General features: G+C 46.7%; 3 protein-coding genes across 3 annotated transcripts; 1 reads left to right on the forward strand and 2 right to left on the reverse strand.

The window, feature by feature from the left end:
* The first annotated feature begins 174 nt into the window (after positions 1 to 174).
* On the forward strand, positions 175 to 2,965 carry LOC111077591 (EF-hand domain-containing family member C2). Its single transcript, XM_041592072.1, has 5 exons — positions 175 to 381; positions 434 to 987; positions 1,049 to 1,565; positions 1,625 to 2,146; positions 2,221 to 2,965. The coding sequence occupies exons 1-5, from the start codon at positions 331 to 333 to the stop codon at positions 2,869 to 2,871; spliced, it is 2,295 nt and encodes a 764-aa protein (XP_041448006.1). The 5' UTR covers positions 175 to 330; the 3' UTR covers positions 2,872 to 2,965.
* Positions 2,882 to 5,564, reverse strand: LOC111077595 (2-hydroxyacyl-CoA lyase 1). The gene is made up of 4 exons (XM_041592073.1): positions 5,377 to 5,564; positions 4,568 to 4,763; positions 3,264 to 4,503; positions 2,882 to 3,198 (listed from the first exon to the last, which is right to left on the reverse strand). The coding sequence occupies exons 1-4, from the start codon at positions 5,425 to 5,427 to the stop codon at positions 2,979 to 2,981; spliced, it is 1,707 nt and encodes a 568-aa protein (XP_041448007.1). The 5' UTR covers positions 5,428 to 5,564; the 3' UTR covers positions 2,882 to 2,978.
* A 1,525-nt stretch (positions 5,565 to 7,089) lies between these two features.
* On the reverse strand, positions 7,090 to 12,985 carry LOC111077599 (sialin). The gene is made up of 7 exons (XM_022371944.2): positions 12,878 to 12,985; positions 9,165 to 9,232; positions 8,681 to 8,832; positions 8,079 to 8,621; positions 7,735 to 8,014; positions 7,431 to 7,672; positions 7,090 to 7,363 (listed from the first exon to the last, which is right to left on the reverse strand). Exons 2-7 carry the CDS (start codon positions 9,181 to 9,183, stop codon positions 7,205 to 7,207), a joined length of 1,395 nt encoding a protein of 464 aa, XP_022227636.2. The 5' UTR covers positions 9,184 to 9,232; positions 12,878 to 12,985; the 3' UTR covers positions 7,090 to 7,204.
* Between the last annotated feature and the right edge of the window lie 154 nt (positions 12,986 to 13,139).

Here is a 13,139-nt window from a genome sequence, read left to right on the forward strand (position 1 = left end):
TTACTTTGGCCCCAAACGAATCCGAATCGCTGTTGCGGAGAGGAGGAATGGAATGGGATCTATCTCCATAGCTACAGTGCGGCGCTGCCATGACAAGCAATGCCCCCGCCTCGGGCATTGCCATAGCATTTGTTTGTTCCATTTATCGAATAGCGGTGGAGTCGAAAATGTCGAAGCACAGTCCCATCTCAGCAGCCTAGCTTGACCTGCCACAGATATTTCGTTTCCTTCGTTTCGACACAAATGTAACCAAAACGCTTCGCCAGAAGATTTCGCTAGTCAAAATTATCTAAATTTCGAGTGTGGCATATCCAAAAAGCCATCAAAATTATGCTGCGGCTACCAGGGATGCCACTGCTGCCGGGTGCACAGTTCTATGATGTGAGTACAGTACAGTAGGCGGCTTTCGATTCCATGACGATCCTCCTTGTAGTACGGGAAGCGTCGCCATCCCCGGCAGCAGACGCTGATGCACTATCAGGGCATACAGATGCTGTCCGATCGCCGGGAGCCGGAGCTGGTGGAGCCGAACGGCATTGTGGCGGATCCCAAGTGTCCGCCAGTGCCCGCACAGATCAACACCCTGTGGGCACCGAAGGTCACCACGAAGCTGCCACCCTGGCTGGCCTACGACAAGCAGGTGCTCTGCTTCAATGCTTACTTCAAGGAGAACCTCACCGAGATCTACCATGCTCCATACCAGGTGCGCAAGGTCAGGATCTACTTCTATCTGGAGGACGGCACCATGCAGGTCACCGAGCCGAAGGTGGAGAACTCGGGCATACCACAGGGCTGCCTGGTGCACCGCCAGCGCATACCCAAGGCCCCGCCCAGAGATCGTGAGTTCATCTCCATCTTTGACCTTAACGTGGACACCGATGTGCAGATCTTTGATCGCGTCTATCGCATCAGCGGCTGTGACATCTTCACCAGACAATTCCTCAATCGAGCCGGCATTTGCGTGCCCGAGACGCAACAGGAGCCAAAGTAAATAATGCACTTGGATCGTAGTTCAAAAGAAATCACATATTCTCGATATTCACCCTAGTGATCCCACCACGGAGATACGCAAACGCTCTGGGCTGAAGCAAACATTCAGCGGCGGCAGTGCCGTGCCCAAGCGCCATTCCTTTGCCCAGTTTCTGGAGTTCGACAGGCACGTGCTCAAGTTCCATGGCTACTGGAACGATCGCAGCGAGTTTGGTGACGTGCGGAAGCTGGAGATCTGCTACTATCTGGCCGACGACACCATAGACATAAAGGAGAAGTTTCCACGCAACTCGGGACGCGAGGGTCCCAGTACTTTCCTGAAACGAGGCAAGCTACCCAAGGAGTTCTCCGGACTGGCGCAGCCGGGTCAACAGACAGCGGTGACGCTGCTCAATGTGCTGGGCTCCAATATGAGGGATGTGCGCTACGTGGCCGATCCATTGAACACGGGCCAGAAGCAGGTGCATCACTACACCGACCAGGATCTGCAGATTGGCGCCGTGCTGAATGTCTTCGGACGCGCTGTAGTTATCACCGGCTGCGATCAGTTCACCCAAAGCTACTACAAAGAGAAGGTAGGTGGCGAGAGACCAGCATTCACGCCAAAACGATTCACACTTCACCTCACTTTCAGTACGGCATCGAAGATTTCACACCGCAGCCCGTTCCAGAACGAAGTGATGTGCGTCCGCACACCCAGGGAGCAGGCGCAGTGCGTCGCCTGCCACCCTACAACGGATGGGGCAGCTACGAGGACTCTGAGGGCAACTGCATCACCGTTGAGCCGAAGCCACCGCAGGCCGACTTCAAGAAGCTGATCAAGTACGACGGCTGCATCTTGCGCTTCGGTGCCAGGCTGGTCTCCGCCATACGCGACAACTGCGAGCGCGTCTTCATCATCAGCTACTTCCTGGCCGACGACACGCTCCAGATCTATGAATCCTCCCGGCGAAACTCTGGCTTTGTGGGCGGAGAGTTTCTCAAGCGGGCACGCGTTGCGCTGCCAGGCCAGGACAAGTTCAGCTCCGCGCGGCCAGAGTACTATCGGGCCAATGACTTTTACATTGGGCGCACTCTCAGCCTCAAGGATCACATCTTTCACATCAATTCAGCGGATGAATTCACATTGCTCTACATGGAACAGCATCCCAGCGAGGTGAGCGCATAGCATAGAATTCAGAGTGTTCAGGTTCCCTTGAGAGTCCTCACCCACTCTGATTCCTCTTTCAGTTTCCGGTGGCCGACATCCGTGCCATCATGCAAAAGATTCGCACTGCAGTACGACCAGAGTACAAGCAGTTTGTGCTGCGCTGCAAGCCCGATGGCAATCTTGGGGACTTCGCAACCATCGACTTTGATACCATGCGATCCACTCTGCTGTCGTATCTGTCGAAGGAGAGCCTGCTGAACCACGAAGTAGTGACCGTGTGTCGCTACTTCTCGGCTGAGCAGGCAATGCCTCCCAGCTGCGACAGGAACCAGGTGCGGGCCGCTGCCCAGCTAGAGCTGAAGCGAGCCTTGTGGAACAATCTTGAGGAGCTGTCGGAGCACTTGAGCCACATTAATCCGACCTCCAAGCCGTACATAAGTGAGGCCCAAGTAAGGTCGACACTGCGGGGTTGTCGGCTGCCGTTCAGCTTGGAGCTGGTGGATGATATATTGCAGGTGCTGCAGCACAACGGGCAGCGCGAGATTGAGGTGCGCGACTTTTTGGGATTCTTCAACATGCGATGCGACCAGGTGCCCGACATAGCCCCTCTTAACATCGCCTTTGAGCTGTGCCCCAAGCTTCCTTTCCTACACAAGGGCCGCCTGGTGGACTTCACCTGGTTCTTGGACTATTTGGGCCTGGAGGAGGAACTCAAGCGGGCCAATCAATGAGGATCCCTCGTCGGTGTTATCAAAATTGCATGTATATACAGAAAAATTCGTGGCAATAAAATTTTCGGAATGGTGAAATTTGTGCTTAAGACCTAGACGATTGTATCCTACAGTTTGGACTCCGTGAGCCAGTTGAAAGACTGCGGCTTGCGATCCGAAGATGGACTGATCGCCACATTGATGATGGTTGGCCTGTCCGTAAGCTGGTTGGCCGCCTTGATGGCCGTCTGCAACTGCTCAATCTCCGTGCAGAAGTAGCCCTGCATGCCGAACATTTTCATCATTTCCTCGTATCGCACTTGAACCCCCAGTGCCGATGGTGGTGTGCTGAAAGCGATAAGATTATCATTGAGTACAACCCTGGTACAGTACGATAAGATCTTCTCACTCACATTTGGGTCAGATCGCCCTCGCTGCGAATGGCCTCGAAGGTGTCTTTGTCGAATCCTCCGTAGATGCCATTGTTGTTGACAATCACAATGGTCACTGGCAGCTTGTACCTCACCATCGTCTCAATCTCCATGCCCGAGAAGCCGAAGGCGCTGTCGCCCTCAACGCAGAGGACCCGCTTGCCGGGAGCAAAGTCACGGCAGAACAGGGCAGCGGCCACTGCAAAGCCTGGACCCACGCCCATGGTGCCGAAGGTGCCGGCATCTAGACGATGACGTGGCTGCTCATTCAGGAGCATGGAGCGTCCAATGTCCATGGTATTGGCACCCTCGCTGACGATAATCGTGTCCTTGGGCAGCAACTCGCGCAAATGATGGAAAACAGCGTAGTAGTTGAGCGGCGTCGAGACATTCAGCGACATCTGCTGCACTGTGTCCTTGTTCTGCTTGCACTTGACGGCCAGCTGCTTCCACCAGTCCTGCTCGTAGCCGAAGCGGAAGTTCACGGCATTCATCTGCTCGAACAGCTGCTCGGCGAAGGGACGAATGTCCGATTGGATGGCCACCGACGCGATGACAGAGTTGTGCAGCTCCTCGGGACAAATGTCCACCTGAATGAACTTCACATCCTTGTCGTAGCGAGGCGAGCGTCCAAAGTGCAGAATCCAGTTGAGGCGCGCGCCAAGCAGCAATACCACATCCGCCTTCTGCAGGGCCAGGGTTCGGGCAGACGAAACGCACTGTGGAGCCGTATCAGAGACCACGCCCTTGCCCATGGGAGTGGGCAGGAAGGGCAGATTTGTGTTCTCAATGAAATGCCTCAGCGTATTCTCGGCGTGAGCATAGGCACTACCCTTGCCGATAATGACCAGCGGTCGCTTGGCCTGTCGCAGAAGGCGGGCCGCGGCGATCACATCATCGTGGGGTGGATAGGCCACTGGTGGAGCTGGGTGAGCCAACGCCTTGTAGATGCGAGCCTCGGGGGCTTTCGATTGCAAAATATTGCCGGGGAAATCCAAATAGGCTACTCCGGGCCGTCCATAGGTGGCATAACGCACTGCCTTCTCCACGTGCAGGGGGATAAGGGCAGCGGTGGGAGGACGAGCTGCATACTTGCAGTACGGGCGGGAAAGCTCCACCTGCGGGCACTCCTGGAAGCCGCCGATTCCTTCATGATCCTGATTTGTGGCTCCGCCAATGACGATCAGAGGCCAGCAATTGACCTGGGCATTGGCCATACCACCTAAACAATTCATTTTGTGTGTGTGATTACCAAATCCCATGGCGAATTCCTCTGTCTTCCATACCTGTCACATGCAGAAGTCCCGGTCCAGAGACCACCAAACAGACGCCCGGCTTTCCCGTGAGATAGCCAATGGCTTGAGCTGCATAGCAGGCGGCCTGCTCATTCCGCATGCCAATGTACTTCAGTCCAGCGGCCTGAAAGGCCATAGACAACTCGATGACGGGTATGCCAATGATACCAAATACATAGTCCACTCCCTGTTGACAAAAAGCAGTGATAGATGATGGGATGAGTTCAAGGTTCATAAATTGGGATACGATTTTCCCTCAAGTTCTCGATTGCAAATCCCAATATTTATCACTCCACTCCCTTCTTTGCTCAGATTCAAAATAAATAATTAAGTACAGTACAATGCATGCTCTAATTTATACCCATCCCTACACTCAATTCTTAACCAAACATGCAAACACGTTTTCAAGAGATTTGTTTGGAATCCGGTGAACGTTTTATTGATTTTAATCTGGGCCCCCAAGTAGAGATTATCGTAGTTATGTATATTTGGGTCGTGCTCGAAAACCTTTGGAACATTTTCTTTATCAAAAATCCGTTCGACTTTTATTAACAAGAATAATCAGGTAGCCAGAACAACAACTACCTGGTGTTTTTGAACTTTGCACAACAAACAGGTGCTAGATAAGACTCCATTGTTCTTGCTGCTGGACCGAGAGCGACCCTCAGCTATTTTAATCAACGTCCATAGGTTAATATCTCAAATATGCCAACATGGAGGAGTGCACATTTTCCGTAGAGATTACAATGCAGAAAATGCATCCCAGACTTGCGGGGGCAGGGACACGGACGGCTTCTTACCTGTTGCTTCAGCGATTCCGCAATAATTTGCACTGCTTCAACATCTGCCATTTTGTGTGCGTTATGTTGTTATTGTGCTAAAAATGTATCAGTCGCCGCCGCGTTACTTTGCGAACTGGGCTAAAATTAGTTAAACTTAAAAAAATTACAGAACCGGACCGCAAGCCAGGAGCAGTGTGACCGCAAGCCAAGAACAGTGTGACCGTGAAGCAACCGATAGTTCGATAATTTCTCGAAAAATCAGCTGATTTTTTGTTCACTTGCAAAATTATTCCTCGATTTTGATATTCGGTTTAATATTACTAGCTAGTTAGCTTTCTCAGACCTAAACAAACAATTTTATCCGATTCCTCAATAGATTTTGTACAAAACGGGTTAGTTTTCAGAACTCCTTTTTATGGGGTTGTTTAGATAATAAGGTTCAAACAAAAACGGCCAAGGCATTAATCGTAAGTGTGTAGCGGAATGTGACGTCATTGTTGATTGCCAACCAAGTGTGTTCTATGCGTATAGACATTTGTATACCTTATTTCCTTTAATATATGTTAAATTTATTATTTCAAACTGCTTGATATGATTAATATGGAATTTTTCTTAGATTGATATGTTTTTTACCTATTTATGCATTTTAAATATAATTTGTGTATACATTTATACCGATCCCAATACCTCTTATTCTTACCTGTAAGTTGCAAAATTTCGTTAATATGTACTTTAAAATAGAGACTGTAGTTTCTGCATTAATTGGAGCCTGAAATTGCAAACATTACCTCAATTCGGTAATATCCATTTTCCCAAGGTATGCAGATTTGTTGCTCATTCCGTGCTAAAGTTGCACGTATTTAACATGTATTTAACGGGATCGTGTACGTTTTGTCGCAAAAATTAATCTACAAAACGTACAAGATTTAATTTCTGCTCGTGTAAATAACGCAGATAACGCCAGGATAGTTTCTTAGCAGCCCTTTTTTTAAGTTTTTTGTCAGCCAGATTTTCGTGTCATAGCAGTCAGCTTTTTAATGTAAAACTAGTGCGTTCTTAAGAGTTTCATAGCATAATTTCATAATTAGATATCACCAGAGTCCACCAATCACAAGAGTATGTACAAACAAAATTATCTACCCTAATCTCATATTACGAGCTAAGTATTTTTAATAATATAAAACACATTAATGGCATGATTTAATTAATGAGATTAAAGCGTTAATATAAGATATGAAAATAAATTCAAAATAGCTCAGCGGGAAGATAATTTTTTTTGGCAAGCTTTTTTCCAATCACGATATTTTTGCAGAGATAAATTGTCCAGACTTGAAAATATTATTTAGCATCCGGATATTAATAGTTTATCAGATAATATGAATCTATTTTTAATATTTTGTGATCTGTTATACAGAAATCTTCAGATTATCTTGGCAGGAAATTTGAAATTAATTTCTATGACTGTATTTTGACACACTAACATTGTAGAGCCCTGACGTTAATTATCATTGGTCAGACCTCAAATTTGATTAGCTTTTGACTAATTAATTTGGTTTTTTTTTGCTCGACTGCAAAATTGAATTAACTTCTGCAATGTCCCGCAACCAGTTGAACGCTCCCCCAGTGATTCCCCCGCACAAATGCTAAGGTCGTTGCGCCAAGCTAACACAAACGGGTTTCCGATCAAATTTGAACTACTTATGAATCTTATTTGAAAAAAATTCGTTTATATTTTGTAATAATAAATACACAGCTAAAGCTTTAATAGGACTCTCCGCTAACAAGCAAACATCGTAGTTATGGCATTAATACTAAGAATACAAACAGGCAATCGCAGAGCCACAGGCTACAACTTTGTGTTAACAATATCCTCGCGCGACTCCTTCGTCTCCACCTCATTCCACTTTTGTATCTTTCCGGATCCGAAGGCCCAGAAGAACAGCGCGGGCAATATATACGCTGCTGCTCCAATGATGAATATCCAGTGCCACTGATCGATGGTGTTCTATGGGCAATAATTGTGGACGTGCTATCGATTCTTGTGGAATGTGCATAGTTGTTGGGATACTCACCTCCTTTTCGGTAAAGGCAGCCACGATCAACGGCGAAAAGATGCCTGGCGTGGTGCCAATGCAATTAATGATGCCGTACAGCGTGCCCGCATAGTTGGGAGCCAAGTCCTGGGAGTTGGCCAAATTTGAGGCTGTGGCAGCGCCATTGAAGCCCAGCGATATCGTCATGATGGCCACACACACATACGGATCGCGGCCAAAGTAGGCCAGGATGATGAGCATAATGCCCGGCAAGATGTGAGCTGTCAAAAAGAAAGGATTATTTATCTTCCAAATTCCATTCCCGTGCAGTAAATGGACTTACAAGGCAAGCAGAATACTTTTCGCATTTTTGTAATCGTCCACCAGTCTTTGCGGCGGATCCAATCTGCCACGCCACCGAATCCAAAGGCACAGAGTAGACGAGCCACATGAGGCAGGCTGGACAGGACGCCGGCGGAGGACAGATTGAAGCCCAGCACTTCGCTCAAGAACTTGGGTGTGGCCGTGATCAGGAAGAACAGTCCCCACATGCTGCCATAATGGAGCAACATCAAAGACCAGAAGGGCATGGACAGGACCAGTTCCTTGTACGGTGGCCATTTCTGTAATACGAGAGCGAGGAATATGAGTCCGTCTGAGGACAGTGTTTATTGATTCCCCAGTTACCTTCTTATTGCTCAGAGTGCTGCCCAAACTGTTCTCAATGTACTCGCGCTCCTTGATGCTTATTGAGTTATGCTGCGCCGGAGTGTCGGCCACCAGATAGAACCACACTGCAACCACAATCAGCACAAAAATGCCGACAATGTAGAAGGCCCAGTCCCAGCCGAGGTTCTCGATGATAACGCCACTGATGGGCCACGTGATGACTGTACCAAATGTACCGCCCATCAATGAGGCGACAAACTTTCCCCGCTCGTCCGGCGGCGACCACTTGGAGACCAGGCTGTGACAGCACGGATAGACAACGCCATTGAGGAACCCAATGAGAAATCGTACAGCAAACACTGCGTATTTATCCCAAGCAGCGGCAGCCGGAGTCAGCGCTGTCAGGATCCCAGCCACCAGGCAGCTGTATCCCGCAACGTTTCGTGCTCCCAGCATTTCGGCCAAGGTGCCTGCTGGCAATGAGGTGATCATGTAGCCATAGAAATATGCACCCAAAAGCAGAGCCTGATCCGACTGCGTCCAGTTATAGCGTGGACCATACTGAGCAGAAAGATTCGGTAATGGAAAATAATGGGGATATCGATTTAACTTATACTCACGTCGGGCAGGACCTCAACAGTACTGTTCTCGTTAGCGCTCGTATCTTCCACCATGGCTATGATATTTATCGAGAGATTCACCCGCATCATGTAGCTGAGGAGGCAGGCCATGAACAGCATGATCGCCACATTGACCCGCTTGGGCACATAGACTGCAAACGACAACAAATATTGGTTATTGACAGATCATTATTTAATTTTCGATTTCGGCACAGGCCCCTAGCATCGCATTAGAGCAATTAGCGGATCATATAAGTTATCCACCTGACGAAGCAGTCTAATGAGCTGCGCATGCGCAACTTTCAATATTTGCGATGGGGATTTTCGGGGTATTTTGACTTCACTTCGCTGGACCCACATCACGTGAAGTGAATTGTTATTGATGAGACATACATTAGCGCTCGTGAATCGTTTGCTTCCGCGGAATCGAAACGTGTGGCAATATTTTTGGCGATCCGATCGGTTATTGAATTGGTATACTTACAGCACGGTAGGACGGCCATTTTTGCTGGCTTTCTTATGGCTTTTTGTGCCTCGAGTCAGTTGACAGAGCTGAAAAGAGAACAACAGGGAACAGTTAGGAAGAGTTTTTTGCTGATCATTTTTTTGGGGTCAATATGGTGTGGAAATCCCTGGCGGTTTTACCAAAAAAAATAATCATTACAACATTGAGAAGTTTTAAGTGGCCCAATCATGGCCAGCTTGTTTCTTTCATTTTGCTTCATGGCAGGAGTGCCAAACGTGTCTATCAAGTTTTTAATGCGAATTAGCCAATAGCTCTTGACAAATTGATAATCTCAGATACATGTACATGTGTTGCGTCCACTTCAAACAGTACGCCTGCCCCCGCCCTGACAGAGTCGCTCGCTATTCGTATCACTGGAGAGTGCAGTGCTGGACGCTTATCGAACACTTGTCAAATTTTATAAGCACGTCTCGGTTGCCTCGGCTGCCTCTTGCTGCACGCACGTGAGAGCTGCATTTCGGTTGAATTGAGCTATGAACTGAAAAATAAGTGCATAAATAAAACGCGAGCGAGAGCTGCCCATCAATGGCATTGTTCGAATCGGGGCATTGTTTGCCGGAATCGAATCGGAATTCAGTGACCAATTCGTAAGGTAATTGCATCGCAACATGCCACATTCATTCCAATCGTTCTGTTCTAACAAAACTGAACTTTTCGGCAGATGCAATCGAAATAGTTTTCGACTTAATAAGCCCGCCCCTTGTCATAGCAATTCAACCATTTACACAGCTGCCCTTCACTTCACTTTATTCCGCACAAAGGAAACGTTTGCGCGAAAGCTCTACAATACTGTACATAACATGTGCATTTACACGTACATACTCACTCGCATGTACATACATATATCTGTATGCATATAGGGCCCTGCATTATAAAAGAGTTTCAATTAAAGTCTCGCACAGTTGTTGACTTGCGGAGAAAACGTAATTATCGCCTGCTGATATGGCACAGATATTTCGACACAACTCATTTGGGTCCAAAATTAGGGAATTTCCCAACTGGGTTAGCACACACTCCTCATACTCATACTCATACTCCCATACCCCAACCCAATCCTCATCTGCCATTACGAATGTGTGTTGCCAATAATTAGCCAACTGTTCCTTTAAATCAACAAACGTCAATATTAATTTAATTGTTTTTAGCAATACCAAGACGAGCACCATAAATATTCTCGCAGAACTCTTTATGTTCGTCGCGATAAGCAATCGAAACGGACCCAAACAATTCTCTATTCTCAATTGAACTCTGGAAATTCAAACAAGCGCCATCTAATCACAATCAAAAGTACCATCTCATCGGTACTTAAACAGCAGCTGATTCTGAAAGGGGACCTACCAGTATTATTTTTTATTGATTGAAAATCCTATATACTCGTAATAGGCGCTACAGCTACTGGGGTCGCAATGATTTTTGCATGTGCTTGCGTGACATGGATGTGAATGGATAATTTTCGGAAAACTAATATGGCATAACAGTGACCACAAGATCAGTGATAGTCGTACTTGTCGTATTGACTGGACTGCCGATACGTGCACTGAAAGCCACGACACTTTCATTGAAATCCAAGACAGATCAAGGAACGCAGCCAGCTAACGACCTTCGATATTGACTTTAGCCGAATGTTTGCATGAGAAAGTAATTTACTCAGGGTATAATTAGTGTGCTCATTACAGTTGTGGGCAATCTGGTTCTCGGTTGCCCCCGAAAGGGTTATACAAGTGCTAAGAGCCGAAACGAATCATCATCACAACATCTCCACAAAATACTCAGTCAGTTACTCGTACGAGTACCAGTATGTAGGTGTTTTGCCAGCCTCTTCTGTCTAATCAGGAACGCGTCGTCTTATCATCATCATGCATTGCCCTTCCCGCCAATGAATGGCTTTATGAAAGCAGCTCGACAATTTATGGGCCATAAAGAGTGAATTATAAAAGGATGGAAGTGTGTGGATTTATGTGGATGTGGCCATGCGATAAAAAGTAGTATTGTAAACGCGATCATTAGAGTCAGGTTAAATCGTCAATTAGCCGTAATCAGTGTGGACTCTATCGTTACTGGACCTTAGGCCATATCGATGGGTACGATAAATGAATTGATTTACCGTACAATACATCCAATCGAAGACCCATAATGCTTTACGATCAGTTATATTATGCAGAGGATCGAAATATAGGTGAACCAAAGTTCGTCTGTATATTCATAGCACGCGTGCTATTTACATAAGAGCTGAGCTAGTGGTGGTTTGCTCATCCACTTGACATGGTTTGGTGGTTTACGAGCACGCGTATCCCCTCCTCCTCCTCCTCCTCCTCTACCTCGGTTCCTACTCGCGTCTTTCTTTCGATCCTCGGTTGTGTTGGGTGGCGGTGAGTGGGTTTCTGTTCTGTTCTGTTTTGTTTTGCTTTTTTTTGCATAGAATTCTGCATGAGAATTCAACGACGGAATTGAACCGTAACTGGCAAACAAATCGAAATATGTAATGAACCTAGTAAAATAGCAGTTATTGTTGTAGATTGGATCATTGTTGTTGTGGAATTTCGGTTCTCAGAGCCGAAGCTCTAATTCGCATTCAATTCGTATTATTTACGATTTTGCATTTTTGCACGTGGTAATTAAAAGTACGATTACTCAATTACGTAGCTCTCAAAAAACGTGAAATATTATTATGTGCCAGGACTGCAAATATTTTTCGATTGATTTAGCGTATTCTCAATAATGCTAAATCAATGTCACTTTTTCGACAAATTGCACGCGCATGCCAGTCAATAACATTAAACACTTATTAAATATCGCTGGAGAGGGGACTGTGGGTGTTATAACTTGGAAAAGAGCAGCAAATTTGTCAAGCAAGCGTCCAACGTTCGTATCGAATGACTAAAAATAAAAGTAAATTTGACTCTAACTTGCACAATATATGTACGTAACCTAGATACTTCTGCAGATCCTCCTTTAATTATGTGTTATCACAACGATGTTGCGGCTTGTTGTCAAGGCAGGAAAGATCACTTGTCCGAAGGCGAATTGAATTTGTTGGGAATGGTGGTCGCGGTTCAATGAATGGCACCACAATAACAAAACCAGTTATTATTTAAAATGCAAATTATATAAAAATAGCCAAGCCAAAAATAGGCTCCACTGTACAGTGGGGCTAGGCACGCACGCACAATAACAGACAGACAAAAATAGACCGAAGAGGGCACGTCTCGTTTCCAGTGGCAGGTTCAGGTTTGCTACTGCCGACTACTGTCCGTGGTGTCCTCCTCCCAGAGCCCGGCACTCCATGCATAACTGATTTATGCACATACAATGTGAGTACTGTTTGTAACCGACTGTTGACTGTTTATTTTTTTTTCTCTCTTGAAATTTCTCCAAAAATCTGTAATGAAGTGCCACACCACACAACACAACACACAACACACGACACGCGATCATCAGCACACATCGCGGCACTCTATATGTGTCTGATTAAGTTTTTGTTTTGTATTTCTTCGTGGCACAATTTTGCTACCAGATTTCGCATGAAATTTTTCCATGACGACCCCCCAAATACTGGGCAGCCGCAGCCAGCCCCACAGATGGAAGAGTGTCCAAAGATTGGGGTGCTGCCAATGTAGTAGCTAAACTGGACTTTCTTGTTGAAGTCCATTACCTTCCTGCATCAAACTCACATTGTACGGACCTCCTTGAGACGACGCGACTTCCAACGATTCAAACTGCTGTAACGCCGCCAGCTGAGAACGCCGCGGAGCTAATGAAACTGAATTGCCAACTGCCATTGGCATATATACTTGGTCAACTCAGCCAGCCAGCCAACCAGCCAACCAGCCCGCTGTCACACTCGCAGTCGCAGTCTCAGCAGCGCCAGTGGTAGTAGCAGTAGCAGAGCAGCGCAAAAAAAAAAACGGTTAAAAACGGTTTAAATTGTTGTTG

This window comes from Drosophila obscura, unplaced genomic scaffold (genome assembly GCF_018151105.1).
Source record: "Drosophila obscura isolate BZ-5 IFL unplaced genomic scaffold, ASM1815110v1 contig_17, whole genome shotgun sequence".
In the NCBI taxonomy this organism is placed as follows: Eukaryota; Metazoa; Arthropoda; class Insecta; order Diptera; family Drosophilidae; genus Drosophila; species Drosophila obscura.